This window comes from Chelon labrosus (assembly GCF_963514085.1).
Source record: "Chelon labrosus genome assembly, chromosome: 22".
In the NCBI taxonomy this organism is placed as follows: Eukaryota; Metazoa; Chordata; class Actinopteri; order Mugiliformes; family Mugilidae; genus Chelon; species Chelon labrosus.
In genome coordinates this window covers 2,411,280-2,430,503 of record NC_140355.1, presented here as the reverse complement: position 1 = coordinate 2,430,503, position 19,224 = coordinate 2,411,280, and the positions used below count along the sequence as shown (strand labels likewise).

Genomic DNA, 19,224 nt, shown 5'->3' with positions numbered 1-19,224 from the left:
CAGTATCGCTGATACCGATATCGATACTTTTTAATAATTTAGATGGATGCATCATCAGTCTGAATCAGTCTAAATCTGAATGAATTTTCATGACCTTTAAGTGTTTTTGTGATTTGCCTTTTGGATTATAAATCAGTTAAAATCCAATACAGATTTGGGCAAGGTTTATAAGTAAACTGAAAATACTTTATTATCACAATAAAGGTTTTTGTTCAGAAACAACACAAAATTATCACTCGAGAACAAATGAAAACAAGTTCCTTTTCTGACAGTGTGTTCAGAAACTACAGTACAACTATAAAACTAAATCTTTCCCTTCATTGCACTTGTTTCTGGTTCTGTTTTTTTCTTAAATAAACAAAGTGTACAAAATTACATTTCAGTCTTCATAAAGAGCTGGTAGTTTCCCCTCCATCAAAGATTTCCTGCTTGGAATTTTGTACCGTGGGTCGAGTGTCTCCTTGTAAAATAACTGTACAGTATCCCTTTCACAGCTAACACAAAAGGGTAATTATATTCAAATATCAAATCGGACCTACATTATATTCAGTATATATGTTTCAATTCCATTATATCAAGGTCTTAGTATAATTTATACTGTTTAAGTTGTCAAAAGTAACAAATGACCACTTGTTAAGTATTATTAACTAATGCTGCAGATGACTAAAATATTTATTTCGTCGCTATTATCTACCTGGATATTGTCACTGCAAAACTGACAGGCCTCTGCCAATGACCTATGTCTCTGGGTTGGGGGTCTGTCGTGGCCTCCACTCTCCGTTTCTGTAGCTGTGCGTTTTCTTTTCCATGATTTTTCATACGCTTATACAAGTTTGTTGTGTTACCACTGCATCTTGCAGCCTTTTTACAAACGGTGCTTAACTTGCTGTCGTTTCATTTTCGGCCTGAAAATATGACTAAACAGCGCTGCTCTTTCTCTCTGCCATTCTCCTTCTCCATCTCTGTGCAGTGTGGAAAGCACTGCTGCTGACCGGGCCTGGCTGTTAGCGGGGGGCGATGCTTGGTAGCCTGGTGCCATTGAGTCACGTGACGGTACAACAAACACATGAGAGGGAGAGGAAAGTGAGCCTGCTCTGCTCTGTGACAGCAGCAGCATTTAGACAAACACAGTCAGGTCGCCTCTTCAATGAAACCACTGCAGTTGTACAAGAGAGACACTGAAACTTAAGCATCAGTCTCATTACATTGGTATCGATCAATGTCGATACTAATGCTCGTCTGTGTGAGGCCACAGAAGTCATCGCGCTAGAGCTCGGTGATGTCTTCTGGCTCTATGCAGACAGGAAGTGATGGCCATTCATCAGGTGAACCATATAGGAATGATGGTCCACTGACTTGGAGCCGCCAGCTCGGCCAAGGTATTGCCATGAGTAAGGTCATCAGCTGGATTGTTGGCTGTCCACGTACCGCCAAGTGTGCAAAGCTGTCAGATCTCAGAGACTCGGGCCCCTACAAAGACCTTAAATCTACTAGAGTTGGATGTCAGCCAGGTCAAGAATGTAGTGGAGTCAGTTCAAAGAAAGGTCTTGGTGATGCATAGGGTGATTTTTCAATGAATGAGAGAGCACAACTGGGCTCCTGTCAAAGCTGCACAGAGCCCCAAACAGCTCCTTCTCCCAGCTGGAGCAAGCTTCAAGGATATCAGAAGGAAGGTTTGAGTAATCCCAGCTCCTCTTTCTTGCCCACAGTGTCTGGACAAGGACCTTGGCTCACATTGTATAAGGTATAATGACTCCCAGAGGATCATATTGACGGACTAGCACCTTGTATATGTGGCGCATCGTGGGGTTTTCACTCTCTATTTGCTGGGCCTTGTAGCCAAGACAATCGGTTGGGCAATGTCACTGTAGTCCCAAAGCTGGCTCATTAGGGTCAGTACTCTTCTCGGTCACCTGTGGCAGAAGACTCGGTCTGTAGGCAGATTGACCGCAGCCGTAGCGTGCTGATACTCTCACTGTTGTCGTTAAGAGGGGTTGTACAAGGCGTGAGGGACGGTGGAAGGCTGACCTGGTAACTTTGCAGATATAGTGGAAGCTGTCGGGCTGCCGCTTTGCATCAACTAACAGTAGGACCCAACAGTGCACCTGAGCTGCCCAAGGGGCACCCGACTGAAAACAAAGACAAATAGCACAATGACAGGGAGTTTACAACAGGAACTTTAAATCATCAAAGAGAGATGATTAAGATCCCATTCATAATACTGTATATAAATGAAACACGGAGTTTCTCCTAACTCACCTAAGTAGAATTACAGACATTTAGGCCTCAGGATGTTCTGTGAATAAATCGAGGACTCTTCTGGACTGACTCAAACTTCTCGAGGTCCTGTTCAGATGTGGTTATTCAGATGTGGTTATTTGAACGTGACCAGGTTTGAACACACCCAGGACACGTTTGAGATCAGGTCAATCAGACCAAATTTGGGGGTGGTCTGGGCAACTTATGACCACATTATTTTAGCTATGGACACACTGCATCTTGGCCACAGTGATGGACCTCTTATGTCCTCTGCATGAGCGGCATTGTGCCTTATTCTACAAAAAAACAACAAAACAAAAAAAAAAACACACACACACAGCTGCTATTTTGAATGATCCACAGAAGAAAAAAAAATGCATCCGAAGTGTTGTCTGTTAATTGATAATGAGCGCCTTAAAATATTCTGTAGTCTTGTAGCTGTTAAGTAACTAAATAAATAAATGAACCTAAACCCGAATTCTATTCACCTTTCTTTACCTGGACGCGTGTGTCCGTTTTCTGGTTGGGGTGGAATGCAGTTTATTATTTTTCATTATTAGTTTATTTATCAGGGACAATGCAGCGCACATTATTACATACATAGCTATCACAGTTAATGCCATAACAATGTCTGTAGATGTGTTACATAAAAGGTTTCTAGCCAGTTGGCTAATTTGCAACCCCAGTCCCTGGTCAGACCTTTCTATAAACATGTTGTAGTCTAAAAGTATTCTAAAAGTGTAGTATATGTGTACAAACACCTCTCTATGCACATAGAAACCAAAAAAACATCAAGGGTAATTTTAGTGTTCACATCCTAACCATACACAACAGAATAACCACAACATACCAGTCACAACATACGCCAATACAATAACACAAAAAGCAAATCACATACGATACAACCCCCAGATACCTAGCCGCCCGCAAACTCTCACCTATGGGAGCAGCCAGTCACACACACAACAACACAGGCAACAAGACATCACATCACGTAAGACCCAGTCCCCAGATACCCAACCGCCCGCAAACTCTCACCTATGCGAATAGCCAGGCATCAGCACAGACAGTACAGTAAAACATAGACAATAGAGTATGTGTATGTTGAACGGCTCCCATCTTCTTTTGCCATTCCCTGTTTGGAAGAGCATCACTAAACGCCCTCATCACATACAGTGAGGTGGAATGGGGAGGTCCCCAACATCAAGCTGGTCACAATCAAGGAGAACATGGGCCTGCTTCACCTCCATGGCACTTGGCATGATCATATTTTTGTCTTTGACACAAAAGTGCCAACCCAAAGCTGGTGTCAATCCAGCCAAAACTGTCTAGTGTCAACAGTGTTATGGCTACCTTTGTTCATATCATAAAAGGTGCTACGATCAGTCACCCTCACATTAGACAGGTCAATCCTTGGCTACTGTAGGAGGTGCAGTTAATTTGATGCTGATTTTAAATAAGTTAGTTATGTGCCTTAAAGACCACTTTCAAATAGTTGTTTGTTAGCCCTAAACATAGCATGGACTATCATGGCTAATGTTCAGTTTCTTTTTTATGCTCATGAAGGTGGTTAAAAAAACATCTGTTACCACAACACTTAACATCTCTGCTCCTCTTCATTCCTATAATGTCACCTCTTATCTCCTTTACCCAACTACCACCACATGGACTGCTGTCAGCGCTTGCACAAGCCTCATTTAGCTACTGTTTACATTTAATCATTTTAAATATAGTCATCCTTTTGTGTTTAATGTCCAGTTCTTCGTCTCATGTTAAACTGGTTCAGCCTGCCAGGATCACCTAGAGGGACAGGCAAACAGTTAAGTAAAATAATGTTTGTATTATAACTTACTTGCTGTAAGTGTGTTATTTAGCAGGTCATCATGTATTTAAAGAAAAAGAAGGTTGTGAACACACCACAGTCATTATATTCTGTGTCTTACATTGTGTGTTCTTGTTTAGTTACAGGTTAATTTATAACAGTTATGTCTCAATGCTTTTTGTGTGACAGTCATTGATACCAGTTCATTCCCAGATAAACCACATTCACTAAATTTGATAAGTTAGTTAAGAGTTAATGACAACAAGGTGCAAATTACCTACTATATTTCTACTAAAACAGAGGTCCTGTGATAAAATGAATCCAGTGCAAATCAGCATCTCTGTGATTTGAGGGGGGGGGGGGGGGGGGGGGTTTATATTATTTTTATGAGTTAATAATTGTAAAGTCTGTGTCATATATCAAAAGTTTGGGCGGATGTTTGGTTGCAAAGCCAGGATCTCGCTGCATAGCATCCAGACCCTTTCACAGAAAAAAGGTCAGAATCATCAGAAGAATGAAATCGTGAAGGATGAGGTGATGGATGACATGCATGGCAGCATATTTACGTAGTGATGCATTAATGTGTGCATCACATGGGTAAAAGGTGGAGCTGATTTAAACACTGCCAAATAGTTCATAAATTCTAAAGTCTCATCACATCATGTTTTATTTTTAATAATCCCAAACTGCACAGTAACTAAAGCTGTCAAAAAATGTAGCGGTATAAAAGGAACTTCTGACATGTAGAGGAGTGGAAGCAGACAGTAGCAGAGACACAACCGGGATAATGTCTGTATATTTAAGTAAAACATTGATTTCTAAATCACATGACATCCCAAGGTGATATTACTCCTGTGCAAATAGGGCTCGACAGAATATTAACAAATATTCACATTTTGATCCCTTGGTTTACGTTACTGAATAACTTCAATGAGCACCTCCAGTTTAACATATTACCTTGTTTCAAGATTCAGACTACTATAATGTCTGTCATGCCACAGTGTGACATTAATATTATAGGAACTACAGCAAAGCCTTAAGGTATAGTTTGTATTTAAAATGATCCAAATGGAGCAAAGCTTCAAACACTAGCCGAGAGCACTGACTGTATTTACTAAGCAGAGTCAACAGCTAGCGGCTTGTGGCCTTTGGCATCGCCCAACTGTCAACGGTCTCTCAAAGCAAATATGCCCCTAATTATAAAATAAAAAAGGTTGGACACTGCTGCAGTGACTTCACTTTTCAGACCCAGAGGTTGCTCTTGTAGCTGTGAGGTCTTTCCACTCGTCTGTTCATTTTCTTGACTACAATGGAGCCCATCAACCATATGTTAAGTAGGTATAAAAACTACGTCTTTTCCAATCACGCAACTGCCGAGCACATTGATTCTCTCCAAAGCTTTGAAGTAAGAGACAGCGACGTCTTCCTCATCACTTATCCAAAATCAGGTCAGTGAGAAAGCCATAGATCGTCACATTATTTTCATTTGATCAACTGTAACGTCTCACACCTGTCTGTACTGTATCTCCCTCCACAGGCACCATATGGACTCAACAGATCCTCATCTCCATCTATGCGTCGGGTGGAGATGTGGACAAATCAAAAAACAACTTGCTTCAGATGCCCTGGCTGGAGAACATGAGGGATGAACATGGCTACACCAAGCGACCCTCTCCACGGCTCTTCACCTCCCACCTCACCCCAGTTCTCATGCCTCCAGCATTGAAAGACAAGAAAGCAAAGGTCAGTGCCATATGGAAGCTCAATCCAAATCTTCACTGAGCTCTGGCTTGATGGGTTTTTCTTCTACCAATAGTTTTGATTGAAGGCAAACCAACAAAATACTTACAGGATAGGGACTAAACAATTGGTACAGAACATCAGACAACATAGAAGGTTTTGTGCTGTGTGTGTAAGGGTATACTGTGTTCTGTGTGTGAATATTAAGTCTGGAAGGAAGTATATGTTTGTAAATGAGAGCTACAGTGACAGAAAAGAAACGTGCATAAGGAAAGATAACAAAAACAACAAGAAAACATTGCCAATTTAGTATTTTGTGATGATACAGGCATAATAGCATAGTAATGTTATAATAATATATTACATATGGCATAATATGAAGACAGACCATTAATATCATACTAGTGTAATAACCATGATGGATGATTTGTGTGGTGTGCACACACACATATAGGAAAAAGACAAATGAATATATCCTTAAAGATTACATTGTGGGAACAGGGAGTTTGAAATGTTTCCACTAGGGGTCGCACTGGTCTAGTCACAGTTGCAGACATAACACAACACTGAGACCTAGAACGAAACAGCAGATGGCTGTTTTTTTATTTTATTTTTGTTGTTGTTTTGTGTTTAAATGTCAGGTCATCTATGTGATGCGGAATCCAAAGGACAATGTAGTCTCATATTATCACTTCACCAAGGGATGCTCTGTGCTGCCAATGGCCGGGGGCTTTGAGGAGTATCTTCAAGTGTACCTGCAAGGAAATGGTAAGATATCTCAGTATACCACTGTCACTAATTTTTATTACTTTGCCTGTTACCAAACATATTGAAGTTACACGTATATAATATAGGTTTAAATCAGAATCAGAATCAGAATAGACTTTATTGCCAAGCATGATCGTACATACAAGGAATTTGCTTTGGTGTTGTTACGCCTAAAATAAAATAAAATAAAATAAAATATAGAAACTATATTATAGAATAAATATAGAAACTTGCTCTCAGATATATAAACATAAAAATACAACAAAATACAAAAATATATACACAGTATATATATATATATTCCACCAGAACATTTACTGTGGGATGGTAGTGGGTTTGATGTGTTCATGGGGGGGGGGGGCTTGGCATTGTTCAGCAGACGCACTGCGGATGGAAAAAACTGTTCGCCATGCGAGTGGTCCTACACTCAATGGATCGCAGCCGTCTGCCAGAGGGGAGTCTGTTGAATAGTCCGTGTCCAGGGTGCACAAAGTGCATAAAGTGCATAAAGGGTGCATAAAGTGCACATTCTCAACTTTACTCGAGATGTGAATTGGAGGAAGGGAATTAGTGGTGGACCATCTTATCCACGGTTGGGTGGCTAGCATGACTAAGAAGCTGTATAACTAGAGAGCTCCAAGTTTTTCTTGTGGAACTGTGGTTGTATTTGCATGCTTGTGGCTGAAAACGTTCATGAGATACTTTGTTTTCAATGCCAACGTTAATGTTGAGATACCTTCTATCATTGTACAGTTATGGGATCATCCTGGTTTGACCATGTCAAGGAGTGGCATACACAAAAAGACCAATACGATATCCTCTTCCTGAACTACGAGGACATGGTTTTGGTAAGATGGTATTGTCTCCATAGGAACTTCATTAGAAAACACCTTTGTCTATTCCTCGCTACAGATTAAGATCTTATTTGTGCTGCTTCTATTTTAGGACCTGAGGGGAGAAGTGACGAAAATCTGCAATTTCTTGGGTAAAAACCTGAGTGAAGCTGACATTGATAATATTGTAGAGAAAGCTACGTTCAAGACCATGAAGACAGACTCAAAAGCCAACTATGAGTTTTTGCAAAGCCAGAATATCGCAGCAGAGTTCATGCGCAAAGGTAAGGAAGCATAGCAGCAGCTCTGTTGTACTGAAACATGCAAACAGATATCAGGAAAGGTTTTGGTTTTCGTTACAGGTCAGATTGGTGACTGGAAGAACACTTTTACTGTGAAACAGAGTGAAATAATGGATCAGCTCATCGAGGAGAAACTCGGTGATCTGTCTCTGAAGTTCACCTTTGAATAAACAGCCACAGCAGCCAAACTGTGTCTAAACTGTTAATGTAAATAACAAAAAGCAGAATGGTTCTGCGTTTTGGACTTGCATGCACAAATAATGAAATAAAGACATGTTCAAACCAGTCATGATTTGCAACTGTGATCTATCTGGGATCTATCTGGGCATTTTAGACTCTGTCACTATGACTTTATAGCAGCTGTTTTTTTATTACTTTGGTCACTGTAGCCAACTCCACACTTAAATTGTCTTCATCTAAAATGAGAAAGGGGAAGAATAAATTATAAGTGAAACCGGATTAGATTGGTGAATGTTCTAAATGATCAGATGACTACAAAGACCACTGATATATATATGTATCGCCATGCATTTTAGGGATTTCTTCAGCAACATTATCCTGATAACTCAGTGAAACAGAATCCTCAAGTTATACTCTAGTCTGTTTAAAGAATGGGGGACCGTGAATCAGGGCTGGGGTGCTAATTTGGAGTAAATCAACATCCTCCCATAGAGCGAATAGCACCGGGGAAGAAAAGCAGACAAAACACACTGGCTCAGGAGAAGAGGACTTCCAGAAGTGTTTCCCATGAATTCCCTACTCTGTTAAAAATGGATGCATTGACGTAAACTAAGTTGGCCTAAAATATAATGTATCACCTGATTTTGTGCTCCACATTGTTAGTCAGCTTGTTTTCAGCTAATTACTATAGGGCTACAGATGTCGTTTATATAAAATCATTTGTGTTTCTTGAGCAAAAATAAGAAAAAACTCTCAATTATTTTGACAGGAGTTAAGATCAGAGGAATATACACTGATCAGGCAAAACATTATGACCACCTTTCTAATATTGTGTAAATCTCATTGCCACAATTTATGCTGATTGGACAAATGATCAGATATCTTCAGGCTGTTTTAATTAGTCTACAAAACCATAGAATTCAACATATGATCTGCATACACCCATCAACGGAGTGTCATTGCTATGGGGTGGGTGTGCCTGGTCTGGTCTAGGTGGGTGCTACATGTCTAAGTAACATCCACATGAATGCCAGGTCCAAATGTTTCCCAGCAGAACACTGAAATGTCACAAGATGGTCAATGTTATTTACTTCCCATTTCAGTGGTTTTAATGTTGTGGCTGATTGGTGTATGCTCATGTATTATGACTTGACTGATATATGTGAATGCTGGGTCAAGATACTTATTTGCTGTTTTTCAAAAACAGCACATGACGACCTGTCGTCCTCCCGGGTCAAAACTGACCTGGTCTGGTATGTCTATTTCCAAAGCCTAAAAGATACTGCTCAAAAAAATCTAAAGGAACACATTCAAAATACATCAGATCCAAATATGGAAAAAAGTCATGCTCCATATCCATACTGATATGGAATGGCTAATGTGTTAGGACCATAGAGTCACCACCACCACCAAACCGGTCATGCTGAAACAAGGTTACAGGCAGCATAACGTTCTTCCGGCTTCTCCAGACCCTTTCATGTCTGCCACATGTGCTCAGGGTGAACCTCCTCTCGTCCATGAAAATCAAACTGGGCCTTTGGCGGGGCCGCCAATTCTGATGTTCATGGCAAATGCCAATTGAGCTCCACAGGCCACCCTCATGAAGTCCATTTCTGATTGTCTGGTCAGAGACATTCACACCACTGATCTGCTGGAGGTCATTGTGTAGGGCTCTGGCAGTGATCATCCTGTTCCTCCTTGCACAAAAGAGCTGATACCAGTCCTGCTGATGGGTTGAGGACCTTCTACAGTCCTGTCCAGCTGTCCTAGAGTAACTGTCTGTCTCCTGGAATCTCCTCCATGCTCTTGACACCGTGCTGGGAGACACAGCAAACCGTCTAGCAATGTCACGTATTGATGTCCCATCCTGGAGGAGTTGGACTGCCTGTGCAACCTCTGTAGGGTCCAGGTATTGCCTCATGCTACCAGTAGTGACACTGACCCTTGCCAAATGCAAAACTAGTGAAAAACAGTCAGAAAAGATGAGGAGGGAAGAAACGTCAGTGACTTCCATCTGTAAAACCATTCCTGTTTTTGGGGTCATCTCATTGTTGCCCCTCTATTAGCAGCTGAAACTGATTAACAACCCCCTCTGCTACTTAACTGACCTCATCAATATCCCAGAAGTTTAACAGACTTGATGCTGTACTTAAAAAGTGTTCCTTCAATTTTTTGAGCCGTGTCTAATGGATGCTTTAATCTTCTTGTAAAATAATGAACTGATATCATTTGTAGTTCTCTTAAGATTAAATGTTTTGTAACAAAATCATCCTCATACCGACGGCTTCTGTCAACTCCACCACCTGTCGACCTGCATATCCTTGTTTTCAGTAATTCATTAGCTATTCAATGCGCCACTCACCAGCAGTGAAGTGCCTGCAACTCACTCGAGCTTCATACAAAAGAAGAAGAGCTGCTACCTTTGCTCACCAGCCACTCGCTGGCTATTGTGCATGGTATGACTGTGTTGCTAATACATTCAAGTTAAGTGAAGTTACAGTCGAGAGTATGTGGAAAATATGAGCTTCACGGAGATTGTGAAAGTTTGCTGCACAGATCAAATGCTTGGTGTGGATTAACTGTTTTACTGGAGGACATATACTGGACCCATGGCAATGTAACAGGGCCATTTTTATTGGAGTCTTATCTGATCTTGTAATACTCAGAGGCTCAATAGATGATACATTTTTGTGTTTGCGACTGGTCTGGCATAAGTGTTTTCTGAGTCTGCAGTTGTGATTGTATTATGAAATGATATGAGCCATTCTAATCTCAATAAATTAAGCTTTCCAAAGATGTAATGTGTGTTGGCACTTAGACAGGAGGCTGAGTAAGCCCGTCGGAACAGAACGGCAACGCCTTGTTTCCGTCCTAACGCCAAACACCTGTGACAACGCTGGCATCTAGTGGTGAAAATCAGGTATTGCACTGAAAATATGAAAAGCCTGGGGTCGGCTCTGTCCCCTTCTAGGACAGGAGTGTCACGCATACGGCCCGCGGGCCAAAACCTTTACACCACTTAATTGATGCTAAACCGTGACCACACTGCAGACTGTTGCTAGTTAGCTCCCTTGTGCTAGCAGTATAAGGCTGTGCAGGAAACACTTACTGCACCAAATGCTGAAGGACGGTTTACCAAATTGTGTCTAACTGCATTCTGTATCCCAGGAACTGTGAGTACTGTCAGAAAACTGTGTGTGTGAGCTCAAACATGCACACCAACAAGTTGATACCATAGACTCATTAACCAAGAATCCCAGGTATTCAAAACTATTTCTTTGTTTTGTTATTAAATTCAAAGGTGGGAACCACTTGGTCACAAATAAATGTTATGTGTGCTTCCAGAAGTACCTTTGTGAGGATGCATTTTCTTCCAAGTCTCAACACGACACAGAGGAAAAACCACCTCTCTTCAGCCATCCTGGTGAACTTCTACCGCGGTGCTACTGAGAGCATCCTAACCAGTGTCAGCTTCATTCTGTTAATAGTTTGCGTTTGATTTCAGGTAATCAGTTCAAGCAGCTGGCTGTTGTTTTCAGACATAAAACAGAGCACAGATTAAAAAATAGTATTTTTTTAATAAGTTTTTCTCATATTTTTTAGTACAGGTGACAAAGAATAAATAACTTAATATCTACAAAGAACTATTAACAGTATTTTTTTGTACATAATTTACAGTTTTACAGTTTTTATAAACTTTTTTCACATTTTGACATTTTTTAGACATTTTTTTTGACACGCTGTCAGCATTATTTTGTTCCATACAACATTCTCTCTGAACATTTTCAAAACATCACACTGTTTTTTAAGCTACATCTTAAAATTGGCAACTTTATATTTAAATCATACGTACACACACACACTCACAGACACACACACACACACAAATTAAATGTTTATATCTGAACCCCCTGTGGCATCAATGGGGTCAGGAAAGGTTTCTGAAAGATCAGAGTCTTCCATTGAGACACTAAGTCTAACCTCCATTTCCACCATTTAACACTTGAAATTCGATTTTTTTTTTTTTTTTGTGCAAATTAAACTTTGCTACAGAAGATGAGTGCAGCCGCAGTCGCTAACCGTTTTCCAGTACCACACGATTATCGAAAGAAATGTCACAGTTTTCAAATCTGCTATCCAAACTATACAGTTCAGTGGTGATCAGGATGTAAATGTTTATCTCAAGACAACTGAGATAAATTGACCCTGGAACCAGATTCAACCCCTAAACATGTCAGACTGAACAGGAACTGGATGAACTGTTAAATCTCATTAATGTGTTTCCCTCTGGATAACTGGACATAACGAGACTAAAGCATGGCAACTGCGGCTGCCCTCAGCTTCTGTGCACCTCCTTCTTATCCACACTAAAACAGTCTTAGATTAATAACAGTCAAAAAACATTCCATTAAATAAACAATGCGTTTTGGCAAGTCTTGTCAGCAGCATGAACCGTTTCTGGTCTGACACCTGAGCATTTTTCAGCAGACTGTAGTGACCGCTAGCTCAGCACCTTTAAGACCAGAAGCACTGACTAGAGCTTATCTGCCAAACATCACTCGTATACATTTAAAATCCTGCACCCTGGAATGTGACATCAACATGCACCGACACATCTACAAACTAAAAATCTACCAAATCTACCCGGAGGAGTTCAGACTGCTCAGCTGCCAGATGTTGTGCGATTCACCACCAGCACCGGAGCTCCTTAAATAATAAATTATAGATGGCAGGTAAAGTGGGAGGCACGGGGCGGCGGAAGCTTCAGGCGTGGAGGTATTGGCGGTGTTTTTGGCGACGGAGGTGCAGAGGGAAGAAGGGCTCTTCAGCGTCACTGCCCAGAGAACTGCTGAGACACTCTTCTCCAGAGCTCATCACGTCCTCACACGAGTCCTCACTGCAGAGACACAAAGAGGGAGACATACTGTCAAAATACACTCATAAATAGGCTTTGGGCTTCTGAAAGTGTTGGTATCTTGCTCAGGCGTGTTCTGCCAATCAGGGAGATTCAAATGCTTTCAAGTGAAGATCAGATCCTGTTCTACCAGTTTTCTACTGTTTCACTTCACAAGAAAAACTCCAGAGCTTATTAATGTTTACGTCACACTGGTAGAGAATTTTAAGTATGTAGCAAAAAAGGGGATGGACGAGTCAGCTGCATTTCCTCTAAGTCGCGATCAGCTGATTTCATGCTCTGACGTGTGACTCAGCTGACTGTCTGTTTACTTCTGCTGATTCAACACTCAAAGTTCAGGTGTCAAATATAGCGTCAAGTATTTAAACAAATATTTGATCAGCAGCTTCGTAGCTGTATTTTCTTTGAGCTGCTCTGTAGGAATCCAGCCTTGGTGTTGGTTCCCTTTTCAGCCCACGCTCAAAAAAGTTCCTTGTTATGTAAAGGCTGAGGCACTCTGGCTTCATGTGACGTCATGGAAACCTCTGTGTCAGTGGGACATGACCAGACACTCACACAAGTCCAATAATGCACTGTAGAGAGATATGAGAGGCCTCGACAGGCTCAGTCAGAAGGGCGGGTCTGCGTGAGCGTGTGTGTGACGTAGGGTTGCTGCCTCAGAAAAATGTTACTTCATACTACGTGCTGTAAAGAATATCCACCTCTAGATCTAAAAACAAAACACTCAAGCTAGTTGGGTCAAAACACTTCTAGTTGATTCAAATGACTTTCATTAGATCTGGTGTTCTTTCATTTGATTGCTGTTAAACTCTCGATTACCTAACAGTGTCAGGACAGACATTTTTAAAGTGTTTTTCAGTATTGCGTTGCTGCTGAGACTGAAATATTACGTGCGTGTGTGGTGACACACAGGGCGTGTGCCGGATTCCTTTTTCATCAGACACAATACCCAATGTTCCAAATACCTGTGCTTGGCATTACACCTGATGTGAGTTGTCACGTGATGTCAGACTGACATCCGTATCAGAATGAAACCAAATCCAACAGTGCATTGTTCAATTCAGCGACTCATCTGTCTGTCTGTCTGTTAAAGTCTGGTTTGAAGCACAGTGATGAGAATTCTGACTAATATTTGCCACACCAAGTACAAAAAACATCATCAGTGAATGGTTGACTTCACAGTTACAGTTGGTTTGCTCTCGTCCCTATCAGTTGATCCATTTGTAAACCGAGCGTATTTCTCCTTTCAGTACGTGTAGAGCTGTGACACTCTGTATTTTGCGTGTGTATGTTTGAGACCCTGACACAGTTGGTATCTTGTCTCAGGTGTATTCTGGACTCTGACCTCTCACTCTCATCCCAGCAGGCCTCGGGGATGGTGGGAAGCTCTGGGACGCTGCGGTGGCTGTGCAGGTTCTGGGCAGTCCGGCGCGACACAATCCACTGCAGCCTCCTGTGGTTGGGTTTGCTGCACTCAGGGGAGGCGTAGTCCGACAGACACTGAGCCACGCGCTCACTCCACAGCAGCAGCTCGCAGTCCGCAATCTGAAACCAAACCAAAGAGCAGTTCATTTAGCTGTTGGCCGTCTGCCCTGTACACTGACTGACATCAATGCATTTAAAATTATCCTGCTACTTAACAGTGGATTGCCTACATGTGTATGTATGCGACAGAAAAAATGTTTTGGATCAGAGCTGGGCTGAGAATAAATGAAAACACCCTCCCACTACTGCTTCATAATACAATTACACATCCATTCAGTGCTGCGTTCACTCCTGCTTTCATTTAGCCAGCGACTGGAATCTCACTAGTAAGCCTGCAGGATATGTGGCTGGTTAATAAAGTTGTTTGTCTGTCTCTGAGTTGTAGTTAATTCTAGTGTCGGGGAACCACTAAACATCTGTGAAATTAAACCTTTCGACTGCCGTTTCCAAATAATTTGCTCTGAGCAGCTCCTGCAAGTGTTGTTGTGTCCACATGTGTTACTTTCCTTCCCTGGATGACCTGCTGTGTAACAAGGCCATGCAGTGTGGAGCTTACCTTCAGGTGTCTCTGGATGTGATAGGCTATTTCCAACATGTCCTCCGACTGGATGGCTTCAATCCCCTGCCTCAGGAGAGACAAGGCAAGAACAGACGGCTGGACAGACAAACAAGACAGAGGGAGAGAGGGAGGGAAGGGGTAACAGGAAAGAGGAGACAAAAACATGTTTAATATCTTTCCATTCATAGATTACTACTGCTTAAATTCTGAGCAACTCAATTGACAACTTGACACTAGTCCAGGCTGGTATTTGGACCCTGCAGTGAATGCTCACCTTTGCTTTAGAGAAGGAGATTCGGCACAGACAGGCTTTGAGCTGAGCCTCCAGCTTCTCCAGGCTCAGGGTGTCCTTCCTGTTCAAACACACACGTTCACAGGTTTATTTTCATGACATTTCTCAGGCAGACAGAATACACTTTCTGATTTACTTTTTATCAGTTTTTATTGTGTTAATTTATTGCTAGCATTATTCTTTTTTCCTAATTTCCATTTCTCATAAGCACATTAACCCAGAAACAATACTTGAGCGGCGTCATTGTCTTTTATGCACGTGGCACACAACAGGAGATGCAACAAAATGAAAGGATAATATTTGACCTATTAAATTAACTATAGATTAGCTATTGGATCACTCTTCACAAAATACAGTGAAGACTCAGACTTGAAGTGGAATTTTGAACCCAAGAGCAGCTGATGAGATTAAAAACAATATGCCAGCCTTTCAGTTACGTAAGAGTGAATCTTATCAGTTCACTTCAGTTCAGTCAGACTACGTGTGCTGGTGGTGAAGACAAGCGCCCCAATTCACTTTGGCTGGGCTATGGTTCATTCAAGTACCTGAAACAAATCCAAAATCTGCCTATATTCTTGTACCACTACAATGTCAGCAATGATTAGTCCCTTTGAGTAAACTGTCATCGAAAATGACTGGTGCACAGAGATCTATAAAGGGGTGCAGGGGTGTAAACTTGCAGGATATTAAGTTACACATCATTTCGTTTGCACGACTGCCTCACCTGTCCGTAGAGTGTGAAAGCGTGATCTGGTGGTATAAGTGCAGAAAGGTTAAGGCAGTGACGGCTTTGGACTTGAAGTTGAGCTTCTCTGCAACAATCTTCTCCATGCGGCCGAGGTCGGACACAGTGAACCTGCATTGTCCGATGCGGATGAGCTCATCTGTGGACGTCACGTTGCACTCCTCCTCCGTCACTTTGGCCGCCATATGAAGGCAGCTGAGGCTGACGCAAGACAGGTGCTTAGGCTGGATCTGGTGGGGTAAGTAAGAAATGGTTTGAAAATGACTTGTTAAGTAAGTCTGAAAGAAAACCTTTACAATCTTTACAATGATCAAAATTCAAAATCTATCAGCAGTGAGAATTTTGTACCCTCATCATGGCCAGGAATCTGTCCAGCAAGTTAACAGCCAGCACGAAGGTCTGCGTGCTGTAACCAAAGAAGCTGGTCAGACTCCACAAGTCCTCCACTTTGGCATCTCTGCACTTGGCCGAGATCCGGCTGTCATCCTAGAACATAAAGACAAGTAGTTGATTAATGAACTTCATGCGTCACAAGAGCAATAAACTTCGATGGGCTCATTTTATTTAAACAACACTAGTAACACCGGGCAAGAATGTCAGACTGTATTGCATTTGGTTGCTGGTTCCTTATGCTCAAATGTGCTTACCTGCATAGTGGATTCGATGAGGCTCAGTCCCGTCTCTTTAGGGAGATAATAAACCTCCTGCTCATAATTCACCCTCAGTTCCTTCATCAGCTTGAAGGCATCCATGTCTCGGCTGGCGCTGGATGAAGTGATATCTAGTCTTTACAACAGTGCTGTCTGTGAATGATAAGATTGCGTCAGCATCAAAGACAGCCATCCCTTAAATACATTTGGCAAAGGATTAACTCTTTGTTGTACTGTACAGAACACACTGTATACTGTCTTTGTAACACAGTGTTTAACTCTATTGCTGTGGAGCAGAACAAAAGCATTTGGTCAGAGTTTCCCTATGGTAAGCCTCTTGGTACATTTCTTGCCGTGTTTATTTCCCCACAAAAATGTCATGAAATTCAGTTGAAAATCCACCACAGCAAACAAAGAGAAGTCGGTCCAAGACAAACTTCCTCGAGTCTGCTTTTCTGTTTTGCTCTATGATAATGAATGTTTTCTTGCGGAAAAACAAAAACCCTATACTGCATCATCCTCGATTTTGCAATACTGGAGACCTTTTACGTAACTGCACGGGGAGCACAAACTAATAATTGCTATTTTACAATTTTTGTAATAATATTATTACATATAACATTTAAGACGCGCTCAGTTTAGCATATGCTCAGAACTATTGCGTACTTTTTAAAGACAATTACTCGACAACTTTAGGCAAAAAAAATATTTATTTGGTGGAAAACATAAATTCCTATCTAATAAAAAGGCGATGATATGCAAATATTTCACCTTTTGTGTTATCATTCCACTGTACATGACTGGCCTACATTCGCTACCTCTAGGTCAGAGCTCAGAGCCCAGCCCACTTCTCTCAGCTGGGCTCTGGTGTCAGATTTCCTCTGGTAGACGCCTTCTCTGTCCTCTGACCGAAAAAAAAAATGCCCTTTTTAATGTTCTGTCTGTTAATAAATGGCCCCAAAACACACAAAATATCACACGACAGCCAAATACTTAGGCTTTCTTTGGATTTAGTCGATAACCGAGAGAAGCTAACATTAACCGAAGCTAGCTAACGTTTTTAAATCCTCTCTGGTCGAAGCGGGGGGAGGGGCGGATTTTTCCATTATTCTTCAACGTTGGAGGGTCTAACAAACATACAGTACAACGGATATTAATACAACAACCTATTAGTAATGTAATAAATTAATTTGATGTGTTTGTAGTGAGTTGTCGTAGTAAATATAATCGTTTAAGGGGAAAAAACGGTTCCGGGGGATTCCAACAACAACAACAACAGCCGAGAAGAAAAACCTTTTTGGCTGTAGGACTGAGTGCGTACGTGCAAACTGATGTAAAACATTTATTTTTAATCTTAAAGCCACAACATTAAAATAAGGAAGCACCATCTAAACGCTATTAACGTCATTATTGCAATTTCCTTGCATAGAAGGCAGGAAATTAGGAAATACACTTCAATGCCATTTAAACTGTTACTGTAAACCGTGAAACTGCATTTATTTATTTATTTATTTATTTATTTTCGACAAGCAATTGCTTTCGTTATTTATGACTGTGGCTAAATTAAGTATCCCCTGTCGACGTTTTGCTTTCCATTTGATTTTTCTTGGTCTCCCTCTCTAATTGAGCGGTTTGCAGTCACGCCAAATGTAGTTTAGAAAGTAACCCTCATCTGCGTAATATAAATATAACTGTGATATAAAGTTAAAGGTTTACTCTACCTGTTATTGCGAGTTAAATCCACATATCTGTTGTGTTCCGCTGTAGAGTATTTGTCTTCTCGTCTTTCTCCTTTCTCCTTTTTCTCTCTTTTGTTGATGTTCAGGACGCTCACGCCCACATATTGATGTCACACCGAAGCAGCCAATCACAGACGTAGATTTAAGAATAGATGTCGAGCTCTTTCGGGCCAAGCGACCCAAACTAATGCCTACATGTAATATTTTATTATCGTTTTGGCGTGATTTTGAACTAACATCTACATAATAATTGTACCGGAAACGGATAATTAATCTTCAGTCCACCGATGAATGCCCGTGTTATGAAATACAGCGTACTCGTTACATGAGACGAACCCGTTCTAAGTGATGTCTCCGTTAGCCAATCAGAGAGCCGGAGTGTGGTACGTTCAAATAGTCCGCCCAAATTTCGATGCCTTGATTGGCTCGAGGATGAAAAGAGTTCTAACCAGTCAATGGTTCTAACGCAACCTTGGCAATTACGTAGTGTTTTTTTGACAGTCCTGGACCTACTGACTTCGCCCATTGTGTGTAAAATGTAATCAAAAAAGCGGATGTGGAAAATCGCACCAAATTCTGCCTGTGAACTAGCTGTACTGCTAATGACAAAGAAAACAAATGTAGTCAAACGATGCAAAGGTGAGAAAACTGAAGGCGTTTCTGTCTTAAATAAGGAGAGATCATTCCTGTCCAGTGTAGAGACAAAATTACGTCAATAGCTTTTTGGGATTTCTGCCTTATTGAGGAACCACTTTATCTCCAAAGGTTCTCTCCATACATGCTGCAACTCCAGGTTACAACACAGAGTTACAGAAGAATCCACTATAAACATCTGCAAACTAATATTAGTCGTGCGGTTAAGCTGGCCTACAGACAATTGTAAGAGAACTAGACAGAATTTGGCCCCTTTCCCCTTCTTTCTTCTTTTAACAACA

At 41.3% G+C, this 19,224-nt stretch overlaps 2 protein-coding genes across 2 annotated transcripts; one reads left to right on the top strand and one right to left on the bottom strand.

Moving 5' to 3' along the window:
* Window positions 1–4,633: 4,633 nt before the first annotated feature.
* On the top strand, window positions 4,634–8,569 carry LOC311508170 (amine sulfotransferase-like). Its single transcript, XM_084572854.1, has 6 exons — window positions 4,634–5,529; window positions 5,619–5,824; window positions 6,463–6,589; window positions 7,343–7,437; window positions 7,535–7,706; window positions 7,785–8,569. The coding sequence occupies exons 1-6, from the start codon at window positions 5,391–5,393 to the stop codon at window positions 7,892–7,894; spliced, it is 849 nt and encodes a 282-aa protein (XP_084428980.1). The 5' UTR covers window positions 4,634–5,390; the 3' UTR covers window positions 7,895–8,569.
* Window positions 8,570–11,263: 2,694 nt separating this feature from the next.
* On the bottom strand, window positions 11,264–18,819 carry ccng2 (cyclin G2). The gene is made up of 8 exons (XM_084572804.1): window positions 18,272–18,819; window positions 16,548–16,703; window positions 16,249–16,386; window positions 15,880–16,130; window positions 15,138–15,216; window positions 14,861–14,959; window positions 14,165–14,364; window positions 11,264–12,801 (listed from the first exon to the last, which is right to left on the bottom strand). The coding sequence occupies exons 2-8, from the start codon at window positions 16,650–16,652 to the stop codon at window positions 12,669–12,671; spliced, it is 1,005 nt and encodes a 334-aa protein (XP_084428930.1). The 5' UTR covers window positions 16,653–16,703; window positions 18,272–18,819; the 3' UTR covers window positions 11,264–12,668.
* Window positions 18,820–19,224: the final 405 nt, after the last annotated feature.

Coding starts and splice junctions, on each gene's coding strand:
- ccng2 (XM_084572804.1), bottom strand. CDS start 16,652: ATGGATGCCTTCAAGCTGATGAAGGAACTGAGGGTGAATTATGAGCAG. Junction 16,387..16,547: donor TCATCGAATCCACTATGCAG/GTAAGCACATTT, acceptor TTTATGTTCTAG/GATGACAGCCGGATCTCGGC. Junction 15,217..15,879: donor CTTTCACACTCTACGGACAG/GTGAGGCAGTCG, acceptor GTGTTTGAACAG/GAAGGACACCCTGAGCCTGG.
- LOC311508170 (XM_084572854.1), top strand. CDS start 5,391: ATGGAGCCCATCAACCATATGTTAAGTAGGTATAAAAACTACGTCTTT. Junction 5,825..6,462: donor TGAAAGACAAGAAAGCAAAG/GTCAGTGCCATA, acceptor TTTAAATGTCAG/GTCATCTATGTGATGCGGAA. Junction 6,590..7,342: donor AGTGTACCTGCAAGGAAATG/GTAAGATATCTC, acceptor ATCATTGTACAG/TTATGGGATCATCCTGGTTT.